At 36.2% G+C, this 21,210-nt stretch overlaps 1 protein-coding gene and 1 long non-coding RNA gene across 2 annotated transcripts; both read right to left on the bottom strand.

The window, feature by feature from the left end:
- Positions 1 to 6,505: 6,505 nt before the first annotated feature.
- LOC113328406 lies at positions 6,506 to 8,908 on the bottom strand. The gene is made up of 3 exons (XR_003349387.1): positions 8,683 to 8,908; positions 8,419 to 8,469; positions 6,506 to 7,527 (listed from the first exon to the last, which is right to left on the bottom strand). It is a non-coding gene; the product is annotated as an uncharacterized LOC113328406 (long non-coding RNA).
- A 3,708-nt stretch (positions 8,909 to 12,616) lies between these two features.
- On the bottom strand, positions 12,617 to 14,803 carry LOC113327762. The gene is made up of 7 exons (XM_026574895.1): positions 14,589 to 14,803; positions 14,314 to 14,400; positions 14,004 to 14,162; positions 13,742 to 13,906; positions 13,432 to 13,485; positions 13,191 to 13,337; positions 12,617 to 13,050 (listed from the first exon to the last, which is right to left on the bottom strand). Exons 1-7 carry the CDS (start codon positions 14,775 to 14,777, stop codon positions 12,694 to 12,696), a joined length of 1,158 nt encoding a protein of 385 aa, XP_026430680.1. The 5' UTR covers positions 14,778 to 14,803; the 3' UTR covers positions 12,617 to 12,693.
- Between the last annotated feature and the right edge of the window lie 6,407 nt (positions 14,804 to 21,210).

Consider the following 21,210-nt stretch of genomic DNA (forward strand, 5'->3'; position numbering starts at 1 on the left):
TAAAAGATATTAATTGGCCATTGGCGTGCTGAATAGCCAACTAGTACTACTAGTTCATTATCACTACACAAGTCGTAGTTACTTTATTTTTTGTGGACATCTTTGTTTGTAAGCTCGGAATAAGTGGATTTCATATTCCTCATCGCACCCCACAGTTTGATTTTTGTACTGAGATTTATGCCATACAGCATCCACATGCCCCAAATTCAGTTGCTGAAAGTTACAAAGCCAAACGAATATGCCAAATCTGGCATATAAACCAAGCACAGTCACCTGGGGTTTTAGTTATGAGTTGTGACTAATCCCAGTACAATGACGATTGACGACCTTCTTTATTTCAAAGTTTCAAACCTTCTTAAGCTGGAGCACTCTTCCGCTCTTCCTAGACTAATTAATTGTGGAAATTTTTGAAGAATCCGTGATTGAATATATCGAAACCCATCATTAAGACTATATATATATATGTAGCCCAAAATACTAGATGTACATTTGAGATTATTAGTTTTAGATTGAATTTAGGGTTTCATATTTTATGTGAGACTAAATTAATCTTTGCTCAGCATACAATAGCAAAGATAAGTTGTTTTCTGTATTTGGCCATCATGGTATCCGCAAACCAATTGATTGCTGTGTTGGTGATGGTACTGATGATGGCGGCCTGGTGGGGTTGATTTTATTTTGGGATGGTGGCGGCCTGGTGTATGTAGTAGGGCAATTTAGTCCGAATAAGTAAAAAAATATTAGCTAGGTATGAGTTGATGTGTCGAGTACGATTTATGCACTCCTCGGATAGCATTTTCCGCTCCCTTTAACAAAAATCTTCACAAAATTATAACTTGTAAAAATTGCAACTTTCGTTAAAGTATGATAGCTAAAGTTTCCATAGTCAAACGACATGAAGTAGAATTGGCTCCGGATCCCCTGTCCCCCTCTTCCGTGTGCCATGGTTTCCCTCCAATTAGACGCTGCCATATGGTGTTTATTTTCTTCCCATTTATAAACAGTTATGAAAATCTATTAAAGTCGAGAAAGAAAATATATTTTCTTTAATTCTTTCCATATCAGGAAATCATATGCAAACCAAGATCCAAACCTTTATCTCCACCTTCATGAACGAGTTCCATCAAACAATGAAACAAAATATAATGACAAAATATAATGAACAATTTTTTTATAAGACATTCATAGTATAACCTGGTTTAATAGGTTTAGATGATCTTCTTGTAGTTGCAGGAAATCCTACAACACACCCCATTACTAAATTCTAGATCTAAATCTATTTCACAACAAAAATAAATATTAAAGTGCTAAATTGTAAAGAGAGACACAAGTATTTACGTGGTTCGATCAATGTGATCTACATCCACGGGTTAGGTTTCACTATGATTATTGAATTACATATGGATTACAATTGAGACTCCATTAATGAGTATTTGGAGCTCTAGTTTCTTGAAAGAAGAAGAAGAAAATAATAATAATACAAATTTTGTTTCTCTCTCTACTAATGTGTCCTATTTAAAGTGTCTATCCTCCATTTCTCTCCTTTACCTTTCTCTTTATATAGATATTTACATAGTGGATGACAGCTCACATATAGTGGGGTACAACTAATATTTCCCCTATTTTCGGATATCGTGCGACATTCTCGCACACTAGGAAATGAATCCATCTCGCACACTAACAAAAGACCTATGCGATATTTTGCCCCTACATTTTTCCTCTTTTTTCTTGAATATCGCTTGAAGAGTGATTTTCAAGGAAAAATCCACTTTGTTGTAGTCGTTGGTGCGAGATGCGTGATGTTGCAGTAGTCTTTAATCTTTGTTGTTGAAGGAACGAGCGAAAGAATACTGGACTTGAAAAGTACATACTTTCCTCTATTCTTTTGTGAAGTTCCGAAGATTTGAGAAGTATATATGAAGTATCATTTCTTGAAGTATGCGAAGTATAAAGTACCCTTGAAGAAGTATAAGAAGTATGAAGTATCTTTGAAGAAATATAAGAAATATGAATCTTCAAAATATAAGAAGTATTGCAAATAAATTATGTGAATACATTGCATGAAGTATAAATGTCGCATAGAAAAAACAAATGCGAAGGTAAGAATTGATCCTGCGACCTTCTACTTGTATGGTATCGCACTAAACCAACTGTGCCAACCTTCCTATGCCAAATATCTGTGCGAAATAATCATTAACTCTGATCTGTGCGAAATTTCTCTGAAGTATTTGTTCGTGCTGCGAATATTCACAAGATAAACGTCTGCGAAGGAAATGTTTACGATATAAATATTGGTGAGGCAAAAATTTTGTGCGAATATGGAGACTCGAACCCGAGTGCTACAACTTGTTCTGTCGAAGCTTGACCAACTGCACTGCCTCAATTGTTGGAATAATTAAGAGTCTGCGAATTTTATACTGATCTTCGCCTGTAGTAAAAAATAGTAAGAAGTATGCAGATGGTGGGATTCGAACACATGACTATGATCACATACTCTGCTTCCTTATCCAACTGTTCAACACCTCTGTGTGAGATTTTCGCATAACATTTTTTACTTGTTCTTGTATTCGTCCTTGAAAATGAAAAGAAAATCAAAAATATGTATGTGCCCGAACTTGAACCCGTGACCTATTGGTTATTCGCTCAGCCTTAAAGCATCTGTGAGAATTTCTGTTTGTGACAAAAATCACAGTGCCTGCTTCTTAGCCTTATCTTCGATCTCCACATCTACCTACTTTAGTTTCAAAGATTCTGACCGAGTGGATAAAGAACAAAAATGTTTTCTTGGTAATCCATCTTTGCCTATGTTCTTTATCAATGAGGGGAGACTCCTTTATAGTATTCCATAAAGATTTGGAAAACACTTGTACAATTATAATATATATGTGACTGTATATGTGATGCTTATTCCATGAATGTATACGCGATGCTTATGCCATGAATGTGTATGCGATGCTTTCATGTAATGTATAGATAACGTTTAGTTACTTACCTTTGTTCTTTGTCCATCTTTAGTTCATCGTATCGCATTGTATTGTTGCTTCTTTTCCCTTATTCCTGCATAATAATAATATAGTCATCATAATATATAGGTCTATGTGTGTCTAGTGTGGTCTTACTTCGCCTCCCTATGTAGAGGTCTTATTGTTGCCTCAATTTGGTCGGGCGGAAAAATCGCAGGCAGTCTTTTCACTTTCATGCAACGACCCATTGATCTTGCCTTATCATCTCTTGTATTATTGCCTCTTCAGGATATCTCTATGCGACAAAGTGACAGGCCTAAGTACTCCCGTGATTAAAAGCCCTGTAACATTGTCGTCTTTTGACACAATTCATCTCCCTAATGGAGGGTGTTGTCCTTATCTTCCCCCTGGTTGCCCCTTCAAGGAATCTTACCTCTATCAGGTTAAGATTATGGATCTTCCCATCTGATATCAACAACAAGTTGATTTCGCAGTCTCGTATCCCACTACCGATGAGGTTTTGTGGTTACAAGACCGCACCCTAAGTGGGGTATCTTCGGACCGAGTGCATCATAGTCAGGACTTGTTAAGAGTGGCAAGGTACGCTTCAGATGCCCCGGGCACTCTTGACTCAACCGTATACCTCGGCGCCCTGATCGAGTTTCTGCACTCCTTGGGAGAGCCTTTCTTACCTTAGGCTCTCAATCTAAGATTATTATCTTAGACTGAAAATTTAAGGTATCTCTCCCGGATGGGCACTTTCGTTTATTCTCGCCCCAAATCTCCACAACTCAAGTTCCGGGGTCGGTGTAGCCTTCCCTTGAGTCATGCCTTCTAGGTTCTCCGACTATGACATGCGATATGTCTTATTTATGTGTATTCTTTTGCCTCTTGCATGTATGCGAACTAGGTTGCACACCACAGTTGGATTCCTAGCCAATCTGATAATAAATATCATTTCTGGTGCCTTTTATTAAGGTATTATTCTGAGGTGTCACTTGTGCCTTATATTAAGGTTTCAATGCGATGATAACACTTTTTTTAGAAACATTCTGCAAAAATATGTGTAGGAGGTAGGATTTGAACTCTGGATCTGTTGTTTGGATATTTCTTGTTTGACCATCTGTGCATATTCTTCTGTGCGAAATAAACGCACATTTATTGAAAGTTGACCTTTTTTGTGCCAAATTATGGCACACTGTTAAAACTTGACTTTATGTTCGCATAAAGCTTTTGGGCAAAAAATATGAGAAAAAATTGTGTATGAACTCATTAACTTCGCTCATGGCCATTTGTTCCAACTCTCCAACTCCTATTTGTGAGAGAAAGTCCTTTATTCGCAAACTTAGTCTAATTATCTTCCCGGCAGTTGTACATAATGCGTGAAAAAATATTAATGAGGTAATGAGGATCGGTCTCTTGACCTCAATCTCGTACTCCTCTCTCTGGACCAACTGTTCAAGCTTCCTGTTTTTGTTGGTGCGGTAACATTCGCACACCTTATTCATGTTATCGCTCTATGTATAATCATCAGAAGTTTGCTTCGTCTTCATCCTCTTGTTGTCACGGATTTATGCTATTGAGTTCCAACTGATGTGTTTTGAATCCTGTTCTTAACTGACTGCACTGAAATTCCGTTACTGCTGTAGTTTGATCATTGAGTTTCTTAAGCTTTCATTCATTAAAACAAATACTTGGGTTTTGATTATTTACTGAACACTAGGAGTTATTCTTCAGTGAACTGCTACTTTACTTTTTTGATCTTTTGCTCTTCGTTTATCTGGATTTCTAATCATTTGTATGCATCTTTGATGTGGATGCCTTCACTTTGACCGGCAAGCTTCTAATCAGAATTATAGGTTGGATTGCATCAAGTTTATTGATCCGAACTTCTCGAACTCCATCTGTTGTTACCTGTGGTTCAGATTTGCTACTTTTTCTACTAGCCTTACCAATCTCTTTTCCATTCTTTTATTTTCGTCCTGCTGGTGTAAGCTCCCTTGTTGCAGCTCTCTTCTTCGTCTGTGAGCTTTGCCTTTGCAAACTAGGTGCGTTCGATTCGCATTTGTAGATGTCTATTTCTTTCTCCTTTACGTCATCTTTGTCCCTTAGTTTCTTTGCATAGAAGTTTTATTGCTGAATCTTCGTGTAAATTTCTTCTGAGTTTCAGATAAACTTCGCAGAAACCCATTTTTGCATCCCCTCCTTGCTGATATTGACTATGAAGTAACATATGCATTTACTGAAATAAATTTTAGTTATGTTCTTCTACTTCGCGTTGTACTTGTTCTTTTGCTCTGAGTTCATTTCATCTTTAGAATTTATAGCTCTGCCAGGGTTCTTTCGCGCAACAACGATGCTCTCCTCCACCTGTCAACTTCTTTTCTAACTTTGCATGTTATTCTAAGTTTTCCTCTATCAGCTGCAAAGATTTCTCTGCGAAGTTGGCAGATTTCTTGCTTCACAAAACTTTGCTCAATGGTTTGAACTGTTCTTCTCTGCAAGAATCTGATTCCAAGTAGCTGTTATCGCGCTGTGTCAAACTCGAATTCTACTGTGCGAATTTATCGCACTATCCAGTCCTCTTCCTTGATGTTACGTTTTATTTCTTCGTGTTGTGAACCTGCGTAGACTTTATTCTTCTTTTCCAAATCTGATTTCTTGTTTACACGTGTGTTTTCTTCGCACTAGTTATTGATGGTGATTCCTCATGTGCTATCTTGTTCGCTTGCAACAAATTAAATTCATATTACTGATAAAGTTCTCCACTAAATTTTGTCAATGATACTTTTCTGGTCTTTTCTCTTTGAGCGATGCTATCGCAAGGTCATTGTAGGATTTCAGCTGGGGTCCGTTGATTTTTTCCTCTGTCCTTTACATCTCACGCGCAGAAGTCTTCCAATCACTTGTAGTACAATGAAAATGGTTATTCTTCGCTTCTTCCCGTGTTGCTGTCGTCGCATATATCTCTTTTTTGCCAAGATGCTTTTAATCCACCTTTTCTTTACAGTTAATTGGTAGCTCATCTCAACAGATTACTTCTTCAAAGCTTCACAACTTGTTCGCATGAAAAATCTAATTTTGTAATGAATTTTTTCAAAAACAATTTCTTGAAAATTCCTAGATCTAGACAATTGTACACAGAATCACAAATATGTGAAAGAGATTTCTCCTGTTGAACATACTGTTGATGTAGTTTGGTTGGATTTCTTGGATATTTATTCAACTCTTCTTCTGTTCTTTCAAATTTCGCCCAAAACTTCCATAGTTTCCCTTGTAGCTCACAGATCCAATTGAATTTATCACCAACAATTGCTAATTTCTTTGAATCTTCTCCAATCTCACAAGCATGTACTGTTTCTAGCGCCAAAAATGTAGTTGCAGGCTACAACACACGTCATTACTAAATTCTAGATCTAAATCTATTTCACAATCAAAATAAAGATTAAAGTGCTAAATTGTAAAGAGAGACACAAGGATTTACGTGGTTCGATCAATGTGATCTACATCCACGGGATTAAGTTTCACTATGATTATTGAATTACATATGGATTACAATTGAGACTCCATTAATGAGTATTTGGAGCTCTAGTTTCTTGAAAGAAGAAGAAGATGATAATAATAATACAAATTATGTTTCTCTCTCCACTAATGTGTCCTCTGTAAAGTGTCTATCCTCCATTTCTCTCCCCTGCATTTCTCTTTATATAGATATTTACATAATGGATGACAGCACACTTACAAAAGACTTATGCGATATTTTGCCCCTACACTTCTTATAGCTCATTAGACTCCGTATATTATGAAGGACTCATGGGCTGGTAAAAAATGCTTTACTAATTATGGGCATGGCTTTCACGTTCATAAAGGTTGTGTATTATACATATCTTCATTTCTCCAACTCCAATTCATAATCTGGTTGATTGTCTTCTCACATTTGACTGTAAATATTTTATATTTTATACTCTTTCCTGATCTAAATAGATACATTTAATGATAAATATATGGGTAGAAAATTGAAACCACATGGCAGCGTTTAATTGGAGGGGCACCATGGCACATGGAAGAGGAGGACAAGGGATCCCGACCCGGTAGAATTACTTTAGAGAGATTTTTTAGGATTGATTTTTATTAAAGAGTTTAACTAATTAGGGAGTTATTTTAGGGAGAATTTGAAGGAGTTATTTTTGGGAGATATATTAGGAAGATTTCACGAATTTTACTAACTATTTTCTAAAAATAAAAAAGAAATAAATATGTAGATAAAAGGTTACTTTTGTAATTGCATCATGTTTTTCACTAATTATGGGTTGTTAATATAGAGAATTTAAATGGAGGGTTCCTCATATAAGAAAAGGCAAAATTGGGCTGGAAATAATTTATCACGAATTAATTTACAATAACGAGGTTCTACTGAATTTGACTTCTACCGTCGTAAATGCGTTATTAACGAAGAAGTGTATAAATATAAGGTAGTGGTATATTAATTTATAACATACCGAATTGATCGAGAATCTAAAGCCGGACACCATCTGCAAGACAACAATCTAAAGACGGACACCATCTGCAAGACAACAATCAATACGGCTCTGCATATTACACAAGCAATTTATGTATACGAGTGTATAACGCTCTACATACAGCCTCGTTGAATGCTTTCTTTTCTAAATCCTTGCAATAATTGTGAGGGTTTGTTTTAAAGCTTATGCTAAAAAACGAATTGGTAAGAGCATCAAGATTTTAAGAACATATAAGAAAAGAGTATACTTTTGTTGATATCTTCATGAAAGAACATGGTATTCAATATCAAGTAATAGCTAGATATACACCATAAAATAATGGTGTTGCAAAAATAAAAAATAGAACCATAATGGAGATGAACGATTTATAAGAAGAGCAAAATATCTACCAAAGAATTTCTGAGGTTATGCAGTTTATTTCATTGTAAAACATTACGCGAGAAGTCACAACGATATCCATTTTTAAGTAAGTCACCAGAGCCAAGGCACACATTTAGAAGAAAGTTACTAGTTATAACTTGTCATGCTTCCTACTCTGACTTGGCCAACTATTACTCGGTGTGGCTCAACTAACACCACATCCAACACCTGGAGAATTCTTTTTCAGGGATTCCTACATGGGTTCCGAGGAACCAACAAATTTCAGGATATTCAAACATACATAAAATTGAACACATTCATTTCATGTTCAAAGACATCAAATTCAGTCATTCATGATATAATTGATTACTCTCATTTTAGTAATTAAACCCCTAATTTTCAGAATCTCCCCACATCTGAAAACCTAAATTTCAGTACAAACATAATTAATCAATCAATCAATCAATTTCAGTTCACATTTGGACGATTACAGTTCATATCATGTTTATATCATTCAGTCAATCATTCCATTTCAGTAAAATAATTCAAACAAGAAATGGATTTCATGAACTTACGATTTACGAGTCTTATAGCTTCCATTCTTCTTCCTTCCTTTATCTTCAACCCTAGTTTCAGGAAAATACCCAATTTCAGTAAATCAAAATCATCTAAAATTGTAATATTACATTCAGTTTCAATATTAAACCCTAATTTATATATAAAACAGAAAAATCCTCAAGTGTTATTAACCCTAGAAATTAAATTTCATTTCATTATCAAATTGACACAATAAACATGTAATTTTGGATAAAAAAAGGTGTGGGTTTGATTTTACTTACTTGTTTGTATTGTATATAGCTTTGATTCACTTATCCAACTTCAACTGCTCCATTCTTCTTCTTAGAAACCCTGCACCAGTAAACTCACCTCTTTCTTGTTTCATTAGCTCGTCATAATCGTAACACCTTAACAGTAAACTGTCATCTCGACCTAACAAAGAAGTTAACCTAGTTTGTTTTTTTATGAATCTCTCGAACTCGCCTCTCGACATTTCTGTTGAACTGAAGAGAAAGATGACAATAGGAGACAATAATAAGAGAAGATAATGATATATAGTGTGTGTTTTTCTTTGGCAGAAAACGTAAGATTTCAAGCCGTTTGATTTCATCGACAGGTACTTTCAAGTGGATCTGTATACGTGGCGTCTTCTCCACCTTTAATCTAATTAAGGCCATTCGGTAATTTGAACAATGCACGATTTCTCATCTTGGGAGATATTGACCATTTGGATGGAAAATTGGACGGTGGGGCATTTTCCCATAACATTTTTTCGTGGGGCATTTTCCCGACGGGGCATCGAAATATGGGACAGTTTCCCAATTATCCCGATAATAAAAACATCATAAGAGGCTTGGAGTGGTACAAGATCAAGTTTAAGAAATCATATAATATATTTGGATGCATTGCATATGCACATGCATGTCCCTAAAGAAATTAGAAAGAAGTTGGATGATAAGAGGGAGAAGTGTATTCTTGTCGGTTATAGTTCAGTAAAAAAGGATATAAACCTTTCAATTTAGAAACATGAAAAGTTCTCACAAGCAGATATGTGATCTTTGATGAAGACTCTCAATGGGATTGAAATACTACTCCAACAAATGAAATTATCAAAACAGTACGAGTTATAGTTGAACAAGAAGTGAACACAAAATGATGTTGTAAGACATCAAGAAGAAGCAAGAACTGGTGTTGCACCACAACAAGAAGAAGGAATACCTAGAAAAAAAATCATGTCACATCAGCACGTATGGATGATTATGTCTTATCAAGAGATGATGAAGATACAGATGATGAAGTGATTAATTTTTCACTCTTTGGAGACTGTGATCCTATAGCTTATGAAGAAGCTTCAAAAAATAAGGGATGGGTACAATCTATGGAGAATGAAATATACTCAATTGAGAAAAATAACACAAGGTAACTTAGTGAACTTCCACAAGGAAGGAAAGCTATATGTGTTAAGTGGGTTTACAAAAAAAAAAAAATCAAATGGTGAAGTAGATAGATTGAAAGCAAGATTAGTTGCTAAGGGATATAGATAGAAACAATGAATAGGTTATTCAGAAATGTTTGCACCAGTTACAAGACTTGATACAATACCTATGATTATTTCTTTAGGTGCGCAGAAGCATTGAAAGATTTTTCAGATGGATGTGAAGTCATCTTTTTTGAATGATGTACTAGAAGAAGAAGTGTATGTTGCACAACCAGCAGGTTATGTTATGGAGGGGAAGGAGAATCAAGTATACACGCTAAATAAAGCTTTGTATGGTATACAAGAGTAAATTCTTACTTCATTGAGAAGGTATTTATAAGATGTCCACAGGAGCATACTCTATATTTGAAAGTTGATTCTCTTGGCAATCATATTATAGTTTGTTTATATGTGGAAAATCTTATAATCACTAGTAATAACTCAGAGATGATCAAGAAATTCATGAAGGATATGGTTAAAGAATTTGAGATTACATATCTTGGATTAATGTCATATTAAGTCCTCAATTTCGTTGACAAAGAATCCTTCGCTTCATGGAAGGGTTAAGCACATATTGATATCAAACATCATTACATTAGAGAACTTGTCAGTAACAAGGAGATGAATGTGAAATCAAGTAGCTGATATTTTCACAAAGTCTTTGAAATCTAATACTTTTATCTATTTGTGTGGAAAGCTTGGGATGTCAGTAAACAGTATCTTGGTTGAAGGGAGGATATCGAAGGTTAAACCAAGATAGTATGGAAGCAACTAGTAGAAGATGATGCAACTGCTGTGGAAGCAACTAGCTGAAGTTGACGCGGTATTTATTTTTTTGGGAGCAACTAGCTTTGTTTTACATGCACAAGAAGTAAACTTTTTTTTTGCTAGAAAAAATGAATTATATTAATTGAGAAAGTTACATAGTAGAGTTTAGGAATTCAGAGATGTACCCCATCCATTCGCCAAAGGTTCTAGACCTTCTACAGAACTTTGCAGCTTTGTATGCCAACATAGTATTGTTTCTTTTTAGAAATTCAAATCTAACTAGACTAAAACAAGAAATGATTGATTTACAGTCATCTATGAATGTTTTATTTTCCTAGTGCAATTGGCTATTACTAGAATTAAAAGAGTCTATAACTGCTTTAGCATCACTGACAAAGCATACTTTATCTAGGCCTTTGTCTTTTGCCCAATTCATTGCTTCAAACAAGGCCAGACTTTCAGCTTCTTCATCATTCCTCACATTCCCGGCTTTGAGCTTGCATCTGATAAATGAGCCTGCAAGGTCCGTCAAGACCAAACCAATACCAGATAGGTTAGTATCTTTATCATAGGCAGCATCACTAAAAACTACATGACAATCAATAGGCAAAGAACTAGTAACTTGATCAATTGTTTTATCCACAACAGGAACTGATCTAGTATTAACATGAGTATCAGAGTTGTGCAGATGTAGTTCAGTATCATTAACAAGCTTAAGAGAGAGTCTAGCAGTTAAATGATGATTAAGATTTTTCCCCTGAAAAACATGGTAACATCTATCTTTCCAAATGTTTCAAGCAATAGAAAAGACAACACCAGCATTCTTATTTATTGCAACATCTATAAGCCATTTAGTGACCCAGTCTTTCAGAGTTTGTTTCTTGTTATGAAAGTGTTTGCTTAGAGTTTTCTGAGCCATGAGAATATTTTAATCAATTGAGAGATTTGATTTTGAGTTACGCTTGTTTTGTGTCTTTCACGTTAAGTCATTGAAATCGGATTTACCATTAACAACGGAGACAAGTGAAATAACCGATTAATTTGTTAGGTGAGGACGCTAAATTAGTCAAAATCCTGTGTTGTTGGTAGATAATTTTCACGTTGAATTCTCATATAGGATAAAACTTGATGTAAGTCCGTAATTCTTCAATAAAATACTTTCTTTACTAGTTTTTTTTTTTTTTTGACGGAAAAGACAGATTTTATTAGAAAAACTCTTAGGCTTAGTCCTATGGGCTAGATATCTAGCTGCTAGATTGGCCATCCACGTCAGCATGGGCAACCTCCTAAGTCCTATGGAATGGCTAATCTAGCATCTAGATTAGCAGCGGGACCACCATATAACGCCGAACGGTTCGGCGCTTTAAATCTCAGCCGTTACATCAGAAAAATTTCTCCCAGCGCTGAACAGTTCAGCGTTTAGACCACTTTTTGAGCGCCGAACGGTTCAGCGTTTCAATCTCGCTGATAGTTGGACTGCGAGCACCTGGTAGGAGAGAGAACTATCAACTATCACTGTTAACTTTTTTCCAACACTTATTTTTTGATTTGCAACACTTTTTGGCCAATCTAGCACATAGGGGTTAGCCTTAGTCACCGGAAAAGTGACAAAGAGAAGAGCTACACAGATGCGTGAATCACAGCATCCCAATTGCATATCAAAATTGATAAACCGAAACCCCAAAGAATATCAGTGGTTAATGTCCAACTGAATAACAAACATTTAACCTCAACAATCAGTTGCTTAGTGTTTCTGAAATGATGTGAAGCCTGTTGTTCCTCTGAAAAAAAAAAAGACAGAAAGAAGTCTTTTAGTAAAAAAAAAAGACCGCAAGAAGTCCGACAAAGGATATATATAGTGCGGTAGAATGTGGAAATTTCAGATAATGCTAGTCGATCTTATACTTGGGTTGCGAAAATGATTAAGTTCAGTAGAAATAGGAAAGTGACAAATGTATTTATGGTGAAAAACTTGAGGCATGCTATGTAATACATTCCTTATATTTAGTCCAACAACTTTTATTTGCCCAACATCAACGTTCAGCACTCAAGCGCATGTTCCACCACCAGGTCCTCCATAGTGAAGGATGGTGTGTTCATTATCCCAAAGGGAATTATATGACGCTTTACAATCAACTGTAAGTTGAACCCTGTCATCAGGAATCCCAGGGATATCGTCCTGGTTTTTGTATTGAAGTTTTGAATAATAACCAGCGTGATCGGGATGCCTATTTGGTAGATTACCACTAGCCATTTCTGGTATCCCATCTTGTCCGGACTTTACACGACCACCCCAATATATATACTCGGCGCCTAAATTTAAACGCTGGAATAGTTCTGCTGGCCAATAGCCAATTTTAGTGGTATCTTCGAGTATCAGCCACCAGTTTTCAGTTTCACGATCCTGTAATATGACACACACGTTACTTAATACTTGGTAATTTGGCCTTTGGTTCAACGAATATCAAGGATATTTGTTCTTGTGTTCACCAAAATAAATAAATGCTACTAGGAGCCTAAATATAATTTGGCTTAGTTACGCACCATAGAAATTTCCATGTGAAGTCCATACTGTGTGCCTCCAACAACCGATATGTTGACGAGGTACATATCAGGAGTTGATTTCGGATCAACTTGCACAAATCCAGGGCAAAGAGTATTATAGCAACCTGTCGATTTACCACCATCACTCTAATACAAAAAGGGAAAAAAAATGTTAATGAGCTTCCGGGTCAAAAACCACTGATCATAAAAATGAATATAAATTTTATTACCAAAAACTTACCGTCCAATATGCAAACATTGCAGTCAGATTATCCCCGTACAATTGTGGGTTTACCTGATGAATGCAAGTAAAATGTATTACTAGTCAAATAATAATAAGAAAACTTTAGTAAAACAACAGCTCAAAAGGTAAATTAGGTAATTTAACAATGCAAATAATGCAGTGTTAGTGTCAACTAAGATGTTGACATCAATCCAAAAGGATATATATCAGTTTCCTAGATGTATGATCCAGATTATACATGTCGTCAGGGTATTTCTAAAATAACTGTCAGCCAGAGTAAAATTGAGAGAATATATATAATACTTACTGTCCATCCGAATTGGATTTCATTCATCTGTTCTACTGGCCCAGCTCTAATTGCAGTTTCAGCTCCACTAAATTGGTCGGGGTTTACTCTGGGTTGCCATATATTTGCAACTCCTTTGACTCCAAAAAATCTTTCACCTTCTATTTGAAGGGTCATACCAGCTCTCTGAAAATGAACAATTTTCACAACCAGTAAAAATTATTATACTATGAAAGAATTCATCAGAAGTAATTAGTATTACTATTAGGGTTCGATTAATTACGTATTCATCACCAGCAGTGTTGGATGCGGAAGATAGATATTTGGCTCTGATCAGATCTTCTTTTGTTGTCCTACGAATAGGAACCGTTCCTTTTGGACACTCTTCGATTTGAGTCATCACCAATGTTTTATGTGGTCTTGTAGATGCAGTTTCATGTATCTTCTGAGAAAGTAACACACTCAACCATTAGACCATGCCAAAAAATCTGGACATAAGGTATTACGAAAATTGAGTTATTTTTTCTGGAATTACTTTGAGAAGGAGTAAGTAAAAAAGAAAATGTCGCATATTGAGAGATAAAAAAAGTTACCGGGATCTCATGGTTCTTAAGGAGAGGGTTGTCAAATGCGGGTTGCTTGTGGAATTCAATGCAATCGTAGATAACACCTCGTTGAGTCTATTACCATAATAAACAAGATAGGATACAACATTAATCTCATAGATTACAAGGCCTCATATTTACAAATTAAGATTAGGATGTTCGCCGATTAAGTTCAGTTCAAAATTCAAAAATAAAAAATATTGATTATATAAGAATTATGTAAAAAAACATATATGACGACCTAATATTGACCTAACACTTACATGGATTGTTTTAACAGGTGGCTTGTTAAGAATGTTGAGTTGCCTTTCCAACTCCAGATCCTCTTCCTCGGATAACCTACTAGCAATATCCCTACCTGCTTCCACTAGTATAACTACATGATATGCTAGAATTAATCCCACCACAAGTGGTAGAAAGCTTGTAATCTTAAAACCAGAGAATGAAGCCATCAATATTACTTAATAATTTTGATTGAAAAAGCAGAATCTTAAAGAATATGAAGTTATTATTGGATGATGACTGATTTATATAGGACTGACTTGGTTTAAATTTGGAAATATAATAATAAAGTTTTGATACTCATTTGGTATTAAGATCTTGATACTCTTCCATACTCTGACATAACATTTATGAGTATATTATATATTATACTAGGCCTTAGCCCTTTATAATTTCACTGTAACGTTAGGAATTCTAAGTAATTGGGGATTAGAATTCTAATAAGTAATTGGGGATTTCTTATCACATTCGTACCTAATCAAAATCCATCCATAACATGGCAAATTTACCAGCTATTGATAGCTCACATCAATTCAGAAACCCGTATCATATTCATCAACTAGTATGGTGAATTCAAATTCGGAGTAATGATATCATATATATCTAGGGAGGCAAAGTACGGCAAGTCGGCAACCTTTCCCTTTTCAATGAAATTCCATCTATATGTTTTGGGTTGAGGTTATTTTGGCACTCGAAACCCATATGTAAATATGGAATCATTGATAAGGAAAACGTTTGTAGGATCGAGCAAGAGAGAGGAGAGCACACGCGGAAGTAATAAAACGATTACATTGATAATCAAATTCGGTATACAATTCTTATGGCTCATTAGCCTACTTATAATCTCACAAACTTGACGATCACTCAAATCAATTTCCTAATAAAAACAAACCCTAAATAAAGCACACTTTCCTAACATAGAACAAACTCTAAATATAACTCTTCTGGAACTCTCTAAAACCAAAACACCATATCTTGGTTTAACTTCCAACATCCTCCCTTAAACCAAGATATCATTCAACAAGAATTCTGTAACCCTCTTCTTCCATTGATCGACGTTTGCACGTCCTTGTCTTTTCTCATTTTATATTCCTCTTCTTCCATTTGTAAACGTTAACACGTTCTTGTTCTTTATCATACCGGAATTCTGTCATCACTATCAAATCAGTAAACACAAATTCACAAACCTCTTTTCTTCCTACACAGTCTTCTTCATCGCAACGGAACACAAACCTTAACAAGCTAGAAACACCTCATTATGCTCTATACAACTTGCTAACCAAACATAAAACCAACCAAATTCTTTATCTCAACACGGAGCACTGTAGCTCATCTTCTTCTTTCAATCTTCTCTTCACATGTTACTTTAACAAGAGTCACAACCGACGGTTAGTGATGTCTAGAACTGATCTTTTCACAGTTCACAAACCTTTCTTCTCTTCTACAGTACACATGTTGCCATATCTTCACGATCACAACCTTAATATTGTTTCTTATTCTCTTGTTCCAGTCACGCTATTGTTGCGAAACCTTCACACTTCTTTGTTCGTCAAGATTCTCTCCCAATCTTTTTCTTTTTTATGCTTCTGCCACAAGCAATAAGTAACACAGTCTGCCACACTTTGTGAGGTCTTCCAAGTTTCTGTCACAAACTCTTCAACCACACTTAAGCTTAGCATGTTGGAGCTTAAACTTCAACATCCTCCCTTAAGCTCAAACATATCCACCCAACACTCCTTGTCATTCTAAGTCTCTGAATTCAATCAACTTAATCAAATTGTACCAGTCGTGACTGCAATACCAGCTTTGACCTCCATCAAACTATACGAGTTCTCTTGACTGCAATACCAACTTTGATCCTCTATCAAACTGTACCAATCCTCTGACTGCAATACCAACTTTGATCCTTTCGTCTTTTTCGATTCCATGACTTAATCCTTCGAATCAACCACTTACCCTAAGCTTCTTACCTCAACCAACATTCGATGCTCTGCCACAGCACCATCTTCTTTGGTTTACTCAAGACCAAACTCATCTCTGTTCTCACACTAATTATCACAAGCCAACCATTCCCGGACTTCATCAATAGTCTTAATCGTCTACCTCCGACACTAGCAGCAACCCACTTCTTATTTACCATCACTGCCCAGCACAAATTCGAGCTTTCCCATTGACAACACCAATTACCAGACTCCCGTATAAGAATTAGTTATCATCACGTCTTTAAAACTCTCATATTTACTTCACAATGGGAACCACCGTTCAGCTACTACTGTTTACTTTTTTTTTTTATGAGATCAGACCACTCTTGGTCTTGCTCGGTTCTCTTCCTGACTGATTTCTTAACCAACCAAGAGCTCCACTCCAACTCGAAAGCCACTCACTACCATCGTGGTCAATCATGATCTAACAACATCAATTTAATTGCATCAGTTCTCAGCAGTCTTCACAACGGCTATCACAAGCTCCATTACTTCCATCGGTAATTATCATCACCACCGATAACAATCAACGCCTGTATTTTCTTCTATTGATAATCACGCAACATGACATCATCACCATTATCTTTCTTATTTAGCTTTGAAGCATTGAACCGTACCAATAACCACAGCATCAATCACCACTTTAGTTAATGCCGCAAGCAAGCTCAACTCCAATCCGAACTTCATAACATCAATACGCCATCTTGAACCACCTTCTTCTTCCTGTCTTAAAACAAACCCATGACAGTATCATCTTTTTCTTTTGTTCATCATTGTCTTAATAATGGCAGCATCACCTCGGAAATCACAACATCCATCAATTCTTCTATTCCCTGAATCGTCAATCTCCAACAGCAACAGCAACAGCAACACCACCGTGAACAAGCCAGGATTTCAAGCCCTTCTCCTAGCTGTTTGTTTATCACTCCTTAAAATAAACCCCTCTTCCTGCAACCTTTTTTTGTTTTCTTCATAAACTCTCGTCTCTTCCCTTGCGTGAGACCCACACAAGACTATGGCCTTAGACCTTCTTCTCCTGCAAGCACTTCTCAACAATCTCCGGCACTGTTCCCGGTCATGACGACCTAAAACAAAATCCTTCTTCAATATCGACAGCAGCAACAGTTCTTTCAAACCAAATCTCACCCAGAAAACTCCATGTCATATTCAAACTTCTTTATTTATCTCAACTTCCAAAACAAAGCACTAATCTTTCGCAGCTTATGACACGGACACCAATCGTCGCAACAACCACTTGAAAACACACAGAACCAAAGAAATCATTCAATATCTCCACTACTTTTTACGGCCCGACTTAACCCAAATCAAAATACTTTTTTTTTACTCGTAACACAAAAGAATTGTTTAAATCTTTTAACTCATCGCAACTTTGCGCAACAACTTCTCTTTTGACGAAAAACAATACTCTACCACCAAAAAACTTATGAATTTTTTTGAACTTTATCTTCTCTTCTCCTCTCCTTCGCTCTCACCTTGCTTTGATACCAAATGTAGGATCGAGCAAGAAAGAGGAGAGCACACGCGGAAGTAATAAAACGATTACATTGATAATCAAATTCGATGTACAATTCTTATGGCTCAATAGCCTACTTATAGTCTCACAAACTTGACGATCACTCAAAGCAATTTCCTAATAAAAACAAACCCTAAATAAAGCACACTTTCCTAACATAAAACAAACTCTAAATAGAACTCTTCTAGAACTCTCTAGAACCAAAACACCATATCTTGGTTTAACTTCCAACAACGTTGTTGTATTTTGATGGATTTGGTTACTGATTGTGGTGTTTCTCATGTTAAGTTATTTGCATGGCTAGCTTGGGGGTTCGGATCTTCGAGTTCATTTCAAGGTATGTTGGGTTTAATCTGTTAAATAGTACCACATCGCCTAGGGCATCCTAGGTCTCGCGCTTAATAAGTCTTGGGAAATCCTAACCTTGCAAGCCGGTTTTCGAGGTTAGTTAGGTCCGAGGATTCCTAACATGGTATCAGAGGTATGCCCCTCTCAACGCTACCCGTGTGTCCGTGGTTTCCGTACCACTCTGTATCTCCGTCAGTGAGCATTCGTGGTTTCCGTACCACTCCGTATCCCCGCCAGTGTGTGTTCGTGGCTTCCGTGTGTCCGAGGTTTCCGTACCACTCTGTATCCCTGTCAGTGAGCATTCGTGGTTTCCGTACCACTCCGTATCCCCGCCAGTGTGTGTTCGTGGCTTCCGTGCCACTCTGTCTGTGTATCCCTAATCGTTGAGGAGGGGTGTTAAATAGTACCACATCGCCTAGGACATCCTAGGTCTCGCGCTTAATAAATCTTGGACAATCCTAACCTTGCAAGCCAGTTTTCAAGAAGATTAGTTAGGCCAGAGGATTCCTAACATAATCTAATATTTGTTTAATTGCAATGTTAAACAGAAGAAAAAACTAACTATTGTATTGTGCTTCATCTTTCGAAAGGGGCATTGCAAATAAAGCTGATTGATCCATCCGTACGTAATCACAACAAAGTACTCTTTGGCCTTAGCTTATGGAATCCACGTTGATGAACATGCATGAGTTGTTCATTGCAGCGGTTTAGAATTGCCTCATGGGTCAGGTTCATGGAGCCAGATTTCGTATATATTGTTGTATGTGCGAAAGCAGTGCAAAAGGTTAGTAGAAAGGTGGACCACTGCCCCGCAGGTTAGGTACTCCAACCTTCTTTGTGAACAACATTAGTTTGTGAAATGTGTGGAAATCAACACTCCATCCTAAGATAGTGATGCCGTCCATCTTTTACATTAGTTTTCTTCCTCCGCTGCATTTACTTTCACCGACGCAATTTTTACATTATTATCTGAACTGTCTTCAGCCAAACCAGAGGTTATTGTTTCTAGCAAAATTAATAATGCATGTTTTCGCATCATTATGACCCGATGGCAAATATCATGCCTTCCTTAATGTGATCGAAGAAATTATGCCAAGTTTTTGTACTCGCTTGCATTGACTGGCAGGCTCAGCTGGTATGCGAGAAAGTATATCGTAATTAGTTACATCAACTCAACATTTTTTTCCGTTTTATTTTAATAAGCAAAAACAGATATATATTGAACGAAAGACTCAATAACTGTTGGTACTACTGCAGTGAAAAAATGTAGCTCAGTAATTCGGCGGTACTAGTGCAGAGAAATTTGAGTTTCTGTCTCTCATAGAGAGAACTGTTAAAAAAACAAACGCGCGCGCTAATGGATGTACTGGATGAGAAGGCGCAAATTCAAGTGAGAAGGCGCGAATTGAATCTTATTCCATCGTCAATCTGCATTGAGTTATTGGTTCACCAATTTATGTAATTGTAAATCAACTTTTTCTTACTAAATATTAGTGCATTGGAATAAAGCTCTTTGTACTTTGATTACTTAAACGAAAGCTACATTGATATATTGTGGAGTACCTCTTGGTCCTAGAGTTCGTATTGCACTGTGAAAAAGGTTAATAGCTTGAGACGATAGCAAATTAACAGACGATAAAATATTAATTAAAATTACAAAAAGAAAACATTCGGACACATTTAGCAGAGAGAAAAATTACTAGTTAGATTTAGCAGATCATGAGAAATGGAATTGGCTCTTTGAAGGGTTAGACGAAGATATAAATAACCAGCTAAAGTATTTGCAAGAACACAGACTTCATCGTGCCCCCATTTATCAAATTTTACTATACACACTTTTCTCTTTCAATTTTTATTATCGGTCATTAGCTAGATTGTTATCTTAAACGTTAGATTGTTTCTATAATTCAAACTTCCTCCTTTTCATTAAGCAAACAAGGAAAAATAAACTCGGATTCATGCAAGATATGTACAATACCGAATTTTCAATCAAATTAATAATAAAAACAAGTACAACTCCAATGATGTATATATATATATATATGCTCAGATTTATCAAGTTATCAACGGATATGTCCACCGGATACACAATTACACATGCAACAACGGACCTCAGTGTCATTCTTCTTCCGATGCTTTGTGTGGTAATGAAAACTTTGAATAAATAAGTTATTATATATTTAAGAGCATCTCCAATGAAACATTCAAAATATCTTAAATATAAGGTTACATAGGATTTTTAAGAATTTAAGCAAAAAAAACATCTCCAATGGGAATGTGAAGGGAGAAAGTAAAGATGATGTGTCTGGTAATTATGTAGACATCCTCAAAGCTATCCTCTATGGTTGGAGATGTTTTTCTTTCTATCTCCTCAAATTAAGGAAAATTTGGTCTTTACATTAGAAAAAACAACTTCCACAATAGATGCACACCAAGTTACCATTGGAAATGCTCCAAGTCTTTCGGATGAGTTTTGGGTGTACTACCGCAGATTTTTAGAATATACAAGTACTATAAAATAGTTACTTGCGTATAAACCACTTCAAATAAAATTGGCTGTACTCCGATTTGCTAATCGGGATGAAATCTTGGATATCATCATGTCTTTTAGAACAAAGATACATCCGCGCGTGTAGCTTTAATGAAAGTCCAAATATGCAGACGATTGTGAATTCTTAGCTACTGAGAGGAGATACCATCTTGCTATCCATTCACAAGGTCATGACTTACCTAATACAA

Source organism: Papaver somniferum, unplaced genomic scaffold (assembly GCF_003573695.1).
Source record: "Papaver somniferum cultivar HN1 unplaced genomic scaffold, ASM357369v1 unplaced-scaffold_107, whole genome shotgun sequence".
NCBI lineage: Eukaryota > Viridiplantae > Streptophyta > Magnoliopsida > Ranunculales > Papaveraceae > Papaver > Papaver somniferum.